This window comes from Raphanus sativus, unplaced genomic scaffold (genome assembly GCF_000801105.2).
Source record: "Raphanus sativus cultivar WK10039 unplaced genomic scaffold, ASM80110v3 Scaffold0141, whole genome shotgun sequence".
Taxonomy (NCBI): domain Eukaryota; kingdom Viridiplantae; phylum Streptophyta; class Magnoliopsida; order Brassicales; family Brassicaceae; genus Raphanus; species Raphanus sativus.
In genome coordinates, this window is record NW_026615461.1 from 44404 (window position 1) to 61035 (window position 16632).

The 16632-nt window shown below is 33.0% G+C and overlaps 4 protein-coding genes across 4 annotated transcripts; 3 read left to right on the top strand and 1 right to left on the bottom strand.

Annotated features, from left to right (window-relative positions):
- Window positions 1–70: 70 nt before the first annotated feature.
- Window positions 71–1622, bottom strand: LOC108806003 (superoxide dismutase [Mn] 1, mitochondrial). Its single transcript, XM_018578014.2, has 6 exons — window positions 1230–1622; window positions 971–1017; window positions 748–873; window positions 614–670; window positions 407–484; window positions 71–317 (listed from the first exon to the last, which is right to left on the bottom strand). Exons 1-6 carry the CDS (start codon window positions 1522–1524, stop codon window positions 225–227), a joined length of 696 nt encoding a protein of 231 aa, XP_018433516.1. The 5' UTR covers window positions 1525–1622; the 3' UTR covers window positions 71–224.
- A 138-nt stretch (window positions 1623–1760) lies between these two features.
- LOC108806004 (reticulon-like protein B16) lies at window positions 1761–3582 on the top strand. Its single transcript, XM_018578015.2, has 5 exons — window positions 1761–2197; window positions 2546–2726; window positions 2813–2954; window positions 3046–3115; window positions 3270–3582. The coding sequence occupies exons 1-5, from the start codon at window positions 2074–2076 to the stop codon at window positions 3434–3436; spliced, it is 684 nt and encodes a 227-aa protein (XP_018433517.1). The 5' UTR covers window positions 1761–2073; the 3' UTR covers window positions 3437–3582.
- A 1849-nt stretch (window positions 3583–5431) lies between these two features.
- LOC108809659 (RING-H2 finger protein ATL72-like) lies at window positions 5432–6519 on the top strand. Its single transcript, XM_018581817.2, has one exon. The coding sequence runs from the start codon at window positions 5803–5805 to the stop codon at window positions 6358–6360; it is 558 nt and encodes a 185-aa protein (XP_018437319.1). The 5' UTR covers window positions 5432–5802; the 3' UTR covers window positions 6361–6519.
- A 2699-nt stretch (window positions 6520–9218) lies between these two features.
- Window positions 9219–11481, top strand: LOC108807568 (mannan endo-1,4-beta-mannosidase 3-like). The gene is made up of 4 exons (XM_018579843.2): window positions 9219–9625; window positions 9973–10167; window positions 10255–10589; window positions 11075–11481. Exons 1-4 carry the CDS (start codon window positions 9296–9298, stop codon window positions 11460–11462), a joined length of 1248 nt encoding a protein of 415 aa, XP_018435345.2. The 5' UTR covers window positions 9219–9295; the 3' UTR covers window positions 11463–11481.
- The last annotated feature ends 5151 nt before the right edge of the window (window positions 11482–16632 follow it).

Sequence of the window (16632 nt, forward strand, 5' to 3'; positions counted from 1 at the left end):
CACTTTTTTTTTTATCGAAGTTTCATTTTGAAAGTTTACCCCCAAACTATTATGGAGTACAAGATGAATATATTAAAACAACGTTTATATTATTGCAAACACACACGGTCAACTGAGCTAACTCAGGCAATTGTACGTTTGTTTCATACAAACTTATAAAAAAAAACAAAGCCGAGCTAGGAACTGGTTCCTCTCTTTATGTTTGTTATCGTGTAACGAACTCATCACTTGCATTCCTTCTCATAAACTTCGCTTGCATATTTCCAGTTGATCACTTTCCACACGTTCTTAAGATAATCCGGCCTCACATTCTTGTACTGCAACAGAGCAAAGAGTGATTAAAAGGTTGACTAATTAATGCTTAAAATCTTATAAGCTTACTCACTATTTAGCAAAGTGATGTTACCTGCAAGTAGTAGGCGTGCTCCCAAACATCTATACCCACCAGAGGAACCAAGCTTCCTCCTTTCGTCACAAGTGGATCCTGAGATCATCAATCAAACAGAGTCTCTCTCTTTAAATCCACCAAAAAACCACATTTTTTTATAAATATCAATATCGACGGCTAATCTAAAACCTTCTGAACCATTTGATATCATGGATATAAATGTACCTGATTTGCGGTTGTGTCAACCACAAGCTTCTTAAGCTCTTTGTCTAAACCGAGCCACTGAATCAATCAAAGTGACCATGATTACAAGTATTACAACAAAACCAACAAAAGGTGAATAAAACTAGAGTACTAACCACCCATCCTGAGCCTTGCACAGCAGCACCTTCCGCACTCATCTTCTTCACCAAACCTTCAAGTGAACCAAAATGAGTATCAATAGCTCCACCAAGAGATCCCTTTGGTGGCTCTCCACCACCTTCCTGTTATATACATTCAAACACACACACACAAACCATTAAGCACACTTACCAATTAAATGGAAGAAACAGAAAAGTAAAAAAAAAAAAAAGCTCACACCTTGACAGGAGCAAGATTCTTCCAGAAAATAGAATGGTTCACATGACCTGCAAGAAGCAAACATTAGTAACAAAGTCAACGACTTTCATAAGAACAAACATAAAAACCGAAACTTTAGATTGTATCTGTCTAATTCTGAGCTCATCACTCAACAAGTTCAAGTCTTTAGCTCAAGATCCAAACAATAACTCCAAACCCATCAAACACACCGAAACAGAGATCGAAAAGTATTAAAAAAAGAAGTCAAAAGAAGACAAACCTCCGCCGTTGAACTTGATGGCGCTCTGCAGCTTAACGACAGCGGAAGCGTCTCCCTTGTTGACGGCCTGATCGAGCTGCTCGAGGGCATTGTTGTAGTTAGTGACGTAAGCCTGGTGGTGCTTCTGGTGATGGATCTGCATGATCTCGCCGCTTATCGCCGGCTCCAGCGCGCTGTAATCATAGGGGAGATCAGGAAGCGTGAAGGTCTGGATTCCTCTGAATCTTAGAAGCCTTGAAGATGTCTCCTTTAGGCCGGTTAGGGTTCTTCTGCTCGCTACGGAACGAATCGCCATTGTTGATAGATAGATAGATGATGGGATGAACAACACACAGTGAGATGAGGGAGAGAGAGAGAGCCTCCTTCGTGGTTAGTGGTCGCCTCAAATGAAATGAAAGTCACTGCCTGTCACATAGTGTAAAGTAACAGTCATGACACGTGGGCTTGTAATTGTGGTTGTATGGGCCGTAGTATTGGGCTTTTGAGCCCCGGGCTTTTAGTAATATTCTTTCTTTTTTTTTTAATTCCAGGAAAGACGATGATGATGATGATCATGGATTCATGGTGGTTATGATGATGACGACGATCTAAAGTTTGACTAGAGGCGGAGAATTTCGAGAATGTTGGAATTGGATGCATGTAAAACCCAATTCGATTTGGTTCCTCCTTGATTATTCCGAAACGCCGTCGTTTCTCCGATCAAATCTAGTTCCTTTCTCTCTAAGCTCAGAAGACACCATTGTACCCAGAATACTCCGAGATCGCAGACTTAAAGGCGAGAGATTCTCAATCAATCGAGATTGGCATTCGGAAAGTCGGATAATTTGGGGTATTGGAATCTCCGATGGACAGTTCGAGTGACAACGAGGGTGATTACGACGAAAGAAATGAAGGAGGATCCACATCGGAGGATTATCGATTGTTGGGTCGGCAAGTTACGGTTCATCAGTTCATGGGCGGTGGCAAAGGTGATTCCTTTTCTCTGATTTCATCAATTGGGGATGATACTTTCAAAAGCTAGGGTTTCTGATTTCACTGGGTTATGGAATTGTTATGTGGGCAATTTACATTTGCAACTCTGAGGTCTTTTGTGACCATTTGGGTAGTTCCAATGAGATGCATAGAGGCTTTGAAATGATCATAGTACATAGGGTGAAAGTTAGGTTAAGTATTGGATCTTGGAAGAGAACTATTTGATGGATTCAAATCTGGATTGGGCTAGAAAATGTGTGGGGTCACTAGTCGAGCAAAAGAGGTCACTGTTTTGTGATATGTTCTTTAATCATTTTTTGTATGGCTTTTGTTCTTTAATGCAGCTGCTGACTTGCTTTTGTGGAGGAAGAGACATCATTCGTTGGGAGTTATCGTCTTATCAACCGTAGCTTGGCTTATATTCGAGTTTTCTGGATTGCCTTTCTTATCTGTTTCTTCAGATGTCTTACTGATCGTTGTTATAATATCATTCGTCCTTGCCCGGGCTTCTGGTTTTAGGAGCAGGTGCACATTGATTCTCACCACTCTATAGTCCTTTTTTTATGTAATTTGTTTGCTGTCTATGTGACTGATCCCTACCTTGTAAGCAGACATGTGAATTCGTTACCAGAGCTTGTTCTATCTGAGGAAATGGTGAATAGTGCCGCAGCTTCTTTGCGTATCAAACTTAATCACTTGCTTGTGATGGCTCATGATGTCACAGTTGGCAACGATTTTAGGCTCTTCTTCAAGGTTATGAAGTCACAATGATACTATTTTTTTCTTGGAATCTGAACAATTGGGCTTAGATGTGTTGACAGTCTTGACTATTTCTCTTTAACAGGTGGTGATTTGTCTGTGGCTTCTTTCTGCCATTGGTTGCTATATTTCTTTCTGCACTCTTGTTTATATCGGTTAGTAGCATTGATCCCATCCCTAAGGGCCTCTCCTTCAGTCTTCATAACCTTTGAACTCTTAATCGTTACTCCATTTGCTTCTTGATCTCGTTTAAATGTTTCTCACAACGTTTCTGTTTCAAACTCGGTGTGCTTTGATGGTGGTGGACAGGGACCATCCTATCTGTAACAATACCAGCTTTGTACAGCAAATATCAAAGCAAAGTAGACAAGTGTTGCGGTTTGATTCACAGGCAGTTGACTCATCACTACAAGTTAGTTGACGAAAATGTTATAAGCAGACTCTCATGGAGCTTTTCTAAAGATAAAGATTCATGAGCTTAGGTTTGGTGATTTTTGAAAATGCTTTTACTCTGTCTTTCTTCACTAGTTGAGTTTTCTTCTTATTTTACCATGTGTAGTATGTAACTAAACGACTGATATAATTGATGAATATATAAGATGGTTTCAATTGTTCAAGTTGATTAACTGTCTCCATTTTTATCTTAGAGTTTAAACACTATCATTGGCTCTAGTCTTGTAGAGAGAAACAATCTTGAAACTGGCTTCTGTTCCCTTTGGGGATTGAGTAGCCCCTTTGACCCGTAATGTTAGGCCACGTATCACTCAAGTTCTTGTTTATACGAATTTAATATTCAATAGAAAACTTACAGTACATAGTTGGACTACTTACTATACGAATCAGGTATGATCCTATCTGTAAACTCTATTACATTTACCTAATCCAATTTTAGTTTCTTTTTTTTTTGAACAACTAGCTATCATTAATCCTTATATGTATAAACTATAATTAAATGGAGATCATAGAGTTAAATAGTCTTCTCTTCTCCATCTACTAAACAATCATTGGCACATGCATTTCTAGAAGTTTCAACACTTGTAGTATGATATGTATGTATAATCTAAACTGGTCACCAACTGAAATTAAATACTAACTGATTTTTTTTCCAACAACTCGAATTAATCATAAATAAAGATGTTATGAATCTCACACTAAAGTAGAGTATTTACCTATATGGATACAAAATAAATACGAGTACCTTAAATTTTCTGAAAATACACGAGACTTTGTAGTAACATCCAACCAAGCATATATTAGTATAAAGGAATAGTAAATAAACACACAATAGATTCGTGTATGAGGTTGCTGAATCTCATTTCTCACACGTTGGAGTGTTATTGTCAACCTCTAGAACTATTGAAGCTAAGAGAGACAAGTGTTGTGTCGTTTGCGTGAACTTGTTTATCTATTTTCATTCGTATATTTCTTCATTAATTAGCGTGTTTGAATTTGGACTTCTTAATCTTAATATTTGTGGACCCGTAAACGCCACATGAATTTGTATGAACCATTCAATTCGTAAACCAACTACATACACATGTTTTTCACCATCGGAATATGTTTTCTGTCTCTGAATTTAACTTTAGAGTTTGACATACAACATCATATGAATTTTGTAGTGACCAATTAAATGGAAAATTAACTAATCTTTACCGAGTACCGACTACATATATGGTGTCCAAAACTCTAAATCCTTTCATTTTTCCTCAAGGATAATGCCATATACCTAACTATTGAAAACCATTTTGATTAGTAATGACGTCTACCCACAAGAAGACGAAAAACATGGAATACTAAAATGATATCATATGTTAATTATATTCGACATGATTAGTTGGGAATATGATACCCCAACCATGCAGAGTTATATAATCAAATGTTGTTTTTATACATCAAATCTTATTTGTAGTTCTTTTCTTATTTGAGGGTCAAGTCCTTTTAGCTTGTGTCCAAAGTTCTTAAAACCACTATTAATGAGTTTGTTAGTTGTCGATTCTGATATCTACTAAACTAATCGTTTTCTTATTTGTCTTCTTCTCTACTCTATCCTTTATATTTTCCTTAGTCAAAAGAAAATGCATATCGATCCAACATTGATTTGAATAAAGACCAGAATTAATATTAGGATATACCATTACAGTCTAAACTATGTAGTGACTCAATATGTTCAAACTATGTTTTTAAACAGACATGTTGAACCAAAATTCGTGCTAATCTAAAACCAAATGCTTTTCAGAAAAAGAAAAGAAAAAAATATATATATCTCCCAGTGAAGTAATGACAAGAGAATATAAATGTGTACCTTTTTTTAAAGAAGAGTATATATAAAATATGAGAATCTGATTTTGAATTTTTATTTTGCTTCTATTAAAATGAAAAAAAAAATCATGCTCTTAAGTTCTTAACCAATATATATAGGACAAAATAATCGACTATGGTTCATACAGCAAACAAAAACTCACTCCAAGCAATAAAAACAAAATTAATAATGACCATTCACTTACTACATATATAAATAATAATTTTAGTATTTTACAAAAATTTCTTGGACCAACCACATCGTCTTTCTCTCTATAACTCTCCAAAAGGGAGCCGCCACATCCATCTAGTCTTTTATCACAATTTGACATAAAAACTTCTTCTGCCTTCTCTTATCTTCACTCACAAGTCAGGAGAAGAAACAAATCAGAATCTTTTTTATTTCAGATCGAGTCAAAAGCTCAAAACTCCAAATAGAAAGAGTGAAGAGAGAAACTCATCGTGGGTTTGAGCAACAAGACAAATATTGAAGGTAAGTAATCAAGTTTTCTGGTCTCCTCTGTTTCTCAAGCATACCTCAAAGATGGCTCGGGTGTTACTTGAGCCGCAAGCAAACGCACCGGCGGAAGCAAACCCTAAAGCCAGAACAGGCTTTAACGACACCTACTTCGACACTAATATGGTCATTATTTTAGCCGCTCTGCTCTGTGCTCTGATATGTGCTCTAAGCCTCAACTCTGCCTTGCGATGTGTGCTACGCATCACAAGCAGATTCACACCGGATCAAGACGCAGCCGCTTCAAACGCAAACGTAAACGCAAATACTGGACGTTTAGCGGCTACCACGGGGCTCAAGAAACGGGCGTTGAAACAAATCCCCGTGGGGTTGTACGGATCAGGGATCGTTAACATGAAAGCTACAGAGTGTTTGATCTGTCTCGGGGATTTCGTGGAAGGAGAGAAAGTTAGGGTTTTGCCAAAATGTAACCATGGCTTTCACGTGAGGTGCATCGACACTTGGTTGCTTTCACGTGACTCTTGTCCTACTTGCAGACAATCTCTTGTCCTTGAGCAACCGTCGCCAATTGGTTGTAGTTCTCGCCGGGATGATGACGTGGCAGTTTCTGTCGTAGGGTCATAACTTGATGGTTATTTATAAACTTTGCTGTGTCTCAGGTGTGATTGGTTGGTTACGTAATATTGTTTCTTATTTTACTAGGTCTAAGTTGATGTGATTGTTTGCACATGTATATTCTTGTGCGTTGGTGATTTTTGTTTGATTGGTTTGGAACTTTGATTTTTTCTTTTTTGAAAATTGGTAAATTTGGAACTTGAATTGTAACAGAATGTATTTTTTTTTGTTTTCCTTTAGTAGCTCCATAATTATAAGACATGTATCGGTAGCTCAACGTTTGTGGTTAGCAACGTGACCATCTAAAAGGAGATTAAGAATAAGAATTCGAGTGACAACCGAGGAAATCGATTATATAGCCGCGCCTAAAATTCAAAACTTGTTGATATACACAAAAAATCATAACAACAAAATGCAGATTCTTTTAATCACTTGTTAATGCATGCGTAACCGGGAGTCCGTAACATTGTTATTTATTTTTGTATATTTTCAAAGAATTAGGATTCCTTACGAATGCAATGTTTATTATTTATCATATTTTTTGGTCATCGTATTTTTTTCTGAATTATGTTACCCTCTCTTATTTTGGGGTGAAAATATCTACCAACCGACCGAAAATTGAAAATATGATGTGAAGGATTAATTCAGGGGCACTCTTCTCGTGTTTGCATTTAGTATCATTGTATCAACTTCCACAACTTTAAGCCCTTTAGCAAAAAAAAAAAAAAAAAAAACTTCCACAACCACTCTGCTTTCTCTATTTTGCAGTGGTAATCTTGGGCCCAATGGGGCCTCAATTCCATGATTAAGTAGTATTTCTTTTAGTGGCCCACAAAATCGAATTGAGAGGACACCAGACCGGAGATAGTACTAACTTCACGTTTATAATTTTTTGTTACGGTTATGGAAGCTCACTTTTCATTTTTAGTGTTAACGTATAAAAAATCATAAAATTCTAACGTATAAACAATCTTAAAACTCTATCGGATACATGAAAAACCACCCATAGTCCATAGAGACCGAGAAGCTGCAGTGAGACTCAGATAATAGTGTCAGTCTTTGTTGAGAGTTAGTGTAAAATATATATTCTATCCGTTTCCATATTAATTGTCCTTTTTTAACTTTCAGATTTATTTTCGTATGATTGTATTTTAAAAGCTTACATTAAATAAATTAACAAAATAAATAAAATAGAATATTAAATAAAGGATAAAATAGAAAATTACTAGTTTTCTAATCTGTGTGGAACGAATAGGTATATTTTGTAATTTATCAGATTTTTGTGTTTATCATTTTTTTTGTCAGCAAATGATTAGTGTTTGTCAATTACACTGTCAAACAAAACTATTGAGCTTAACTATGAACATAATTAAATACAAATTTTTATTATTTTAAAAACATATTTTTTATAAAGGGCCTTACTGATTTTTTTATCTTTACTTATGACATGAAAACTAAAGAAAAAAATCTACGCTACAACATTTAGTTTTCTATTAGTCTCTGTAATACAGAGAAAGTAAACAATATTTTTAGAGTATAACATATAATAAGAAGTGCATAACTAAATTTGTTAAGAAAATATTTTTTTATAATTATAAAATAGAATTCTAAAAGGTAGTCTTAGTTTCTTTTTTTCTGGGTCAAAGTCTTACTTCTGTATAACTGGAATTGACTTCCACTAAAAATTGACTTTTAAATAAACTCAGTCAGTGATACATGGGAATATCTCCATGAAGAATCCCCTGTTTATTGACTGATATATATCAAGAAGTAGCAAAATAAAAATGATTACAATAAATATAAATTTGTAAGCAAAAATAAAAAAATCCAAATTGATTACGAATATATCGATATGTTGATTGTTGAAGATGATGGTAAATTAATTATTTAAATTCAGCAAGAAAAATAATGACATGTTGGTACATTTATATTACTATTTATGAAGTGATTTTCATCTATGAACTCTTAACTTAAAAGTTATAATGATAAAATATGGTTCATGCACTTAATGAATAATAGATAACTAAATCTTTAGATAGTTCTTTTTCTATAAATTATGTATATATTGGTAAAAAATAGATTTTAGAAATAAAATATAATCCATATATATATATATTATGTTATTATCCAAAAAGATAATTTTAATCATAAAATTTAAACAAAAACATAAAATGTATGAACACTAATTAAGTTAAGAAAATAATTTTTTTTGTAATTTTAATAATGAAATAATAATAAAAATAGTAAAAAATCATTGCAACATGAACTGATTTTTGTACTATGAATTCTCACGTTAAACGTTAGAGTGGTTAATATCGTTTAGATGTTTAATGAATAAAAATTAATTAACTTTATTAGATAATTCTTTATAAATTATATATATTGGCCAAAAATAAATAAAAATAGAAAAAGAAGAAGATAGTATCCATATATATAATATGTTGTTAAGCAAAATATAATTTTAATCATAAAAACTAAAACAAAAAAACATAAAAATGTATAAACACTAATAAAGTAAAAAAAAACAGATTTTGTAATTTATAATAATGAATTAATAATAAAATAGTAGTAAATGTTTATAACATGATGCACGTATGCGCGGACAAAACACCTTAACAATTAAATATAAAACTACCCAATAACCATAAATATTATTTAACTTAAACTTAATAACAAGGTGATCTATATCTAAAATATATTTTCATATATATCATAATTATTTTATTTTATAGAAAAATAATTATTTTATTGTTTTTATATATTTAAGGAATCTAACGTGAATAAGTAAGTAAATCAAAAATTAGTGAATGTCCATGTATGATTGTGTGATTGTGAGAAAGCACTTTTTTTTTTACTTATTGTGAGAAAGCACTTAATCTCTATATAACTATATTCATCTTGAAGACAATAGAGCACAAAAACAAAAAGAAAGTAAACAAGAAAAATGAAGTGTTTGTGTTTGCTCGCGTTTCTAGCAATTGTGATCACACAAAGCTATAACGATCTAAGAGCAGAGGCTGCGTCGAGTGATGGTTTCGTGAGTAGGAAAGGCGTCCAGTTTATTCTCAACGGGAAACCATTTTACGCCAATGGATTCAATGCCTACTGGCTCACGTACGAAGCCACCGATCCGGCCACAAGGTTTAAAATCACCTACGCCCTTCAAAACGCGACCAGTCACGGTCTGACCGTAGCACGCACATGGGGTTTCAGAGATGGCGGTTACCGTGCTCTCCAAACCGCCCCTGGTTCCTACGATGAACTAACGTTTCAGGTACATACCCTACATTATATTTTGATATGAATATGTAGATAGAGATGAATTAAAAAGGTGGTTATTTTTTCCATCAGTTTCGATAAATTCTCAATTAACATAATATATATATGTATCTAAACTACCATAGTTCTTATTTAGTTACTTAAGATGTTTCAGATGGCAAGAATACTTCAATCTTATAGGTTTTAATTATAGCCAAACAAGCTTTCGATCTAACATATAATTATAAGAAAAATAGTTTTACGAACAAAGTTTAGTCTCTAGATTTACCTCACCACAAGTGAAGCTTTTTAGTCTAATAATATCTTTTATTTTCTGTTAATTTTTTGTTTTACATATTTTAGGGTTTGGATTTTGCGATAGCCGAAGCAAAAAGACTGGGTATAAAATTGATAATCACCTTTGTCAATAACTATTCTGACTTCGGAGGAAGGAAACAATACGTGGATTGGGCTAAAAGTCAAGGCCAAGCCGTGAATTCAGAAGACGATTTCTACACAAACCCTACTGTTAAACAGTTCTTCAAGAACCACGTTAAGGTACACATACAGAGTCAATTAATAATACCCTATAATCAAAAAATATCGAAGACGGTAAATTTAATAACATATGATCTTTCGCTTCAGAAAATGGTGGACAGAGTGAATACATTTACCAAAATTGCATACAAAGATGAACCAACCATTATGGCATGGGAGCTCATGAACGAACCCCAGTGCAAAGCAGATCCAAGTGGAAAAACCCTGACGGCTTGGATTTCTGAAATGGCTACTTACGTAAAATCACTTGATTCAAAACATCTCCTAACTACCGGTCTTGAAGGCTTCTATGGTGACTCATCTCCTCAGAGAAAAGCTTCTTTAAATCCAGTTGCAGCAAACGTTCTTGGAACCGATTTCATCGCTAATCACTTATTTGACGCCATTGATTTCGCATCGATCCACTCTTACCCTGACTTATGGTAATATATAATAAACTCACATAACTCACACTGGATTTTTATACATTCGTGTAGACAAAATCCTCATGTTCTTTTGTTCCTTGTTTAACACATTACCTCATAAAACTCGTGTATTTTCCTCTTGTATAGTCCATAACGTGGGATAATCTTAGTTTTCTTTTTAGCACCTTTAAAGCTTTTGATTTTATACCCGTAGACATAAGTATGCAATATAATTTGCATGTATTGCATAATATATGTCCACGATAAATTTGTTTTCTGTTTAGAAAAATGTTTAGTTTCCTGTCAGTTTTTAATCTTTGTCGGTTGTAGTGTTTAGAGTTTGTGATCCATCCTAATGAATGTTTAGTGTTTAGGGTTTATGATTCAGCTTAATCCATCAAACTTGATACAATTTCTTTAACATCAATATTTCTACAAGACAACTTTTTGTTTTACAAGTTGATCTCCATTCTAGTCCTTTTTTTTTTCTTTTTTTTTTGCAGGTTCCCAAACCTAAATGAGACATCTCGATTGGACTTCCTAGTAAAATGGCTTGAAGGCCACATGGAAGATGCACAAAACATTCTTAAAAAACCTCTAATCCTAGGAGAATTCGGGAAGCCATCAAATACACCAAACTATACTCTAGCTCAGCGAGATGCTGTCTTTAATGCAACGTTCAACACCATTTACGAGTCTGCGAAAAAAGACGGTCCAATCGCAGGTGCACTATTTTGGCACCTTATTAGCGGCGGCATGAAAAATTTTGAAGATCCCCTCTCCATTGTACTTAGTGACAAAACTTCGACGGTTAAAATTATTGGGCAGCAGTCACACAAGTTGGGTTTGATTGGTGGAAGAGGAAAACTAAGTCACAAAATCAAAATCTAGATAGGGCCTTTTTGTAACAGTCTACACTGAAATTACGCCCAAATGATATAATAATTTTTAAAAATATTTCTCATATCTTTACATACTCTTACTCAAAAGTCATAACTATGCGAAAAGGAGATGTAACAACTAGCAACATCAACATTTTTTTTGTTAACCGAGTGTCCTGGCCCCACCGTGGTCCAGACTAGAGACCGAACCCGTAACGGCGCGGACGCACACCCGAGGGTGGGTCATGGCCAGGTAGCGGTCTTCGGTCTCGGGCGTCGAGGTTCCGCATGTGAATTCTCCAGTGGCCGGGTTTCGAACCCAGGTGGCGGAACTCATAGCCGTGAGCCCTTTATCACCTGAGCTAGAAGCTCCGGTTCAACATCAACATTTATTTACCCAAAAACTTTTAGATGTATACAAACACATGCCATGTGATTAAAAAAATATACAAGCACATGCCTATTCACGACAATGTATATCTTAGTTTGCATCATTCAAGCAAATGCCTAATACATACCTTATTATTTCCTGAAATTGACTTCTGATACCTCTAAAATCGAGATAATTTCCAGACTCTTAATCTTGTTACTTGATCTGATAGCTTACTCTCTGACTCGTCTACCAGTCTCTTCTCACTTTCAATTTCTCTTAGTACACTTTTAAGCTCGGCTCGAAAGATATAAGCAAGCAGAAATGCAGACTGGTTCTTCTCAACCTCTCACCAACATGTTTCAAATGCGGAACCATTTATAGCGACTACTTGTTTTCCTTTCTGGTGGTGCTTAAGGGATCAGTAAGCGGGTCCTGGCTCCTTATGTAACTCCAGAGAGAAGGAGAGCTACCAGATTTAAAGGAGCTCAAAGCTGCCATTAGAATTATAATAAAGGAAGAGACAACGTTGTGGTCTGAAGATGATAACTTAAAATCAGATTTGAGGAGGCCGTTGGGGAACTATTGGCTTAAATCAATGACAGCGAAAGAGAAAATGGCGCTCTTTTCTATTTAAAATGTCTGCGAAAACCCTAATAACACGAACATCTACATATTATATTATATGGTATTTATTTATTTTAATTTTTGGGTACTTTTTATATAAATACTTGTATAATTGAAAATCAGGCATTTTTCAGCCACACATATTTCAAGGAGTTTATCTTTCCTTTCTTGTCTTCTTTATCGTTTTGGGCTTATTACTTTACATCAACTCACCAAAATTAAAATAATTCAAGAAAAGTTAGGACCATGAAATATAAAATAAATCGAATTGAAAACGCGACAGGATCAGCCTATCAAGTAAAAACATTGGCAGCCAGCCTATTAGGACCAACATGTATCTTCTTCACGTATTCTTAGGCTTCCAGTAGTGACCGTGGATTGAGCATGAGGAATAAGCGGTTGAACGTTGTGATTCTAACAATAATAAAAACATATAGATATACATGGTATATATGTAATCTGCACCGCACTGTATTTACTAGTAACAAAAGTATTTATATATCATATATATATATACATTTTTATTAGTGTTAAAAATATATCGTAGCTGTACCGTTTATTCTGTACCGTTCAATCCGCTGTTACTATTCAGCTGTTACATTCAGAGCTTTAATTGTACTGAATGTTATTACATCTGGCTGTAAGAAAGTTTCGTGGTTAAACTATTGAACAGCTTACTTAACAAAGAGGAAATTATTAAACAGCTGTTGAACTATATATATAAATAGCTCACAACGTTACGCGTCACTAGACACACAAAGAACTTTTGGGGCAAAGGGACATGGCTTTTTTCCACTGTCCCAAATCTATAGATTCATAATTAGTTGGCATGTTACGTTATTGGATTTCCTATCGACATTGTTGGGGTATTCCACTTTTTATCTTTTTGTTGACACATAGTTTGGAGTATTCAAATTCTATGTATGCATTTATATTCAGTTTTAATTTGCTAATTATGAATTCAAGATGGGTTTTGGTTAATCTCAAGAGATCACTCTGATACAATATGTGTAATAACGCGTAATCCTTTACATCAGTGCCGACACTGAACATGCTCAGACTGCTTATACATTAAGATTATTTTCTTTTATTTTTACATACGAAATTAAAATTAGAATTTTAATTTATAATAAAAATAATAATTTAAGGTTTTAATTTTCATTGTGCACAATAATAGTGACTAAAATTTTGAAGAAAACTTTTTTTTCTTACTCAGCACAAAGCCTATATATTATAGGCCTTGTCTACATATATGTCTCTCAACCTAACAGAGCTGAAAACCTAATTAAGCTTTGACAAAAGTTTAACGTTTTTTGTACTTCTTTTCTTTTTGAAAAAGCTATTACATAAAGTTTCGAACAAAATGGAGAAAGTAACCTTTCTATTTATAACGATACAATTTGTCAAAATTTTACGATTAGTTTAGTGTTAATCATCTTATTTCGTCGAAACTGTAAATTGATTTTAGTTACAAAAACTAGATTGATTTTTGCTATACTGAAGTTCATAATCAAAAAAGAAGTTCATAATCAAATGAATCTGATTCCTTCGTCCACAAGACACTGACAATCGTCAAAAGTCCTCTTTTCGCACATGTCTCCGGTCTGACCATATTATTTGTCACCTCTCACTCATTGCATTTTCCTCCACTCCTCCAAATATCAAAAGTTCTAAAAGTTTAATTGAATGAACGTAAAAATTAATCATATAAAAACAATAAATTCACTGTTATGTTAAGTGTGTGGTTGGAGGAGATTTTGTATATTTTTCTGCAAACTAGATTTTGTATATTTTTATACATTAAATATATCATTTTGCGTTATCTTTTTTTTTGCAGGTTATCCGGTTTTAAAAGACTTACACGTTTTCTTGTTTAAAAATCATATCTCAAAATTGGTTAGAGGAAGAGTTAAGAGTCTTGTGTAGAAAAACCTCAAGAATATTGCATTTAAAAAATAAAACTTGAATCATCGTCACGAGTCACGTAATCAATATGTTCATTTTCATTCAGACGTTGGTATGTCTAGCATACGAATTGAAAACTATAAAATCAGTTGAGTTACAAAACAAACCGAAAACTAGGGAGATCGGGAAAAAAGGAAGAATAAAAAGACGCTTTCGTTACTCGCTGTCGCTGAAAAAGAGAGAGATATCATCTTCATCTTTGTTTTTTGACGCTTTTTTTTTTCACTTCTCAATCAGTGCTTAATTATTTAATCCATTTTCCTTATGGTTCTCAAATTTCATATAAACAAAAAAAAAAGGAATGAAAAAAATTGCACAAAAGTCACAATTCTAAAAGCCTTTGTCAAAAGTCCAATTCTTTCCATGCATTATTTGATGGTTCTACCGTCTACGTAAATATCATGACAAATACGTTTTCTAAATTTACTGATCATTAAACACACGTTCATATAAGAAATAAGAAACCATATAGGTTCTTCATAACCTTCGTTAAAAAAACCTTTTGTTAAATTAAAACCAAATTGTTCCGGGTAAAGAATCTTAGGCTTTGAATGTTTTCAACCGTATCACAATTAATAATAACAAAATTCTTTACATATACCATATATCTATATATTTTTATAGCTGTTAAAACCGCACTTCAGTTGAATAGTTTGACTCGCTTAATTCACAGTAGCCTTAGTCTTTTCTTTATAATATAGTAACGAGCATTGAACTGGTTAATGAACGTTTTTTTCTTAGAAGTTAGAATCGAGAAAACTATTACTATTACCTACATAATATAATTGTACATGTTGACAAAAAAAACTTTTAACCAAAATACAATAAATCTAGCACTGGTTGTTAAAAAATATGTCACACGTGACATACCTTAAATCTATTTAACATTTTATAATAGCGATGACTACTGAATCCAGCTGTCAAATACTACATTTCTTTATTAGTCGAGATCGAGAATCACATTATATAACATTCTCACCGTCTGGTTATCGTAATAAACCTTGAAATCAATCTAAACATTAAGCTGGAAACCCTGGTAGCTCAGAAATTATTTATGCCATGCATAAACTATTTTCTATAACTTGTCATAAGTTGTATAGAGAATATAAACGTAATTAGTACCCAACTATAAAGAATATATAAAGTCAGAACTGACAATTATTACTCATTGACTATCCCAACTATATAAGAAAAATATGCAATAAACAAGTGACCATATACCAGAGTCCCATCCCACAACCAAAACAACAAATGTATATGCGTTATTATATATATATATATATTTTTTCTTCATTTAATCATTTTAACAACGCAAATTTGAGATGAAATTGATCACTAACCACGTAAGAATCCATTTTGCGAAAAAGAGTTAAAAAACAGAAAACAGAAAACAGAAAATATGAAATGCAAAAAGAACCAGGGGTTGAATACTTGTAAAAGATTATTTCGTTTAGATAAAAAATCTTGAAACTTTTGGTGTGGAATATATTTTTTAATAAATCACTATTTAACTGTTTTGTTTTATTAGATATTTTACCATAAATGTTTAAAAAGCCATAGATGATTTCGTTAACTCTACATTGAGCTTCAAAGAAAAATCAACCTTCAAATTCCACCTAAATATATAGTAGAACCCTCTATAAATTAATACTCTAAATTAATTATCTCTATAAAATAGAGAAATATTTTTTTCTAAAATCTATACTATTATTTATGAAGTGATTTTGCTTATTTGTCATGTTCTCCATGATTTTAGCTAATTTTTGCTTATTTGTCATATTTTTATTAAGTTTATAAGCTAAATTATCATGAGATGTATTATTTGTTTGAGCTGAGTTACTAAATCAGTAATTTAAAATAATAGCCTTGATGAATATTCTATATAAATAAAAACAAATTTATTTTATAATATTAAATTTATATGTTGTATTAGCTTTTCTTATTTGTCATATTTTTATTAGGTTTTTAGACTTTTAGATAGTTTATTAATTTATTATTAGTTTCTAACTATTCACTAATTTATTTTAATGATATAAAGTTTTATATGTTATATGCTATATTAAATAATTGATTACAAAATAATATTTTAGAATATCATAAAAAAAGATAATTCTTCTATATATATTCTTTTTTTTTTGTGCCTATTTGAAAACAATATTTTATTATAAAAGTAAAAAAAAATTAAGATACAAAACAATTATTATTAAATATTAGTCAA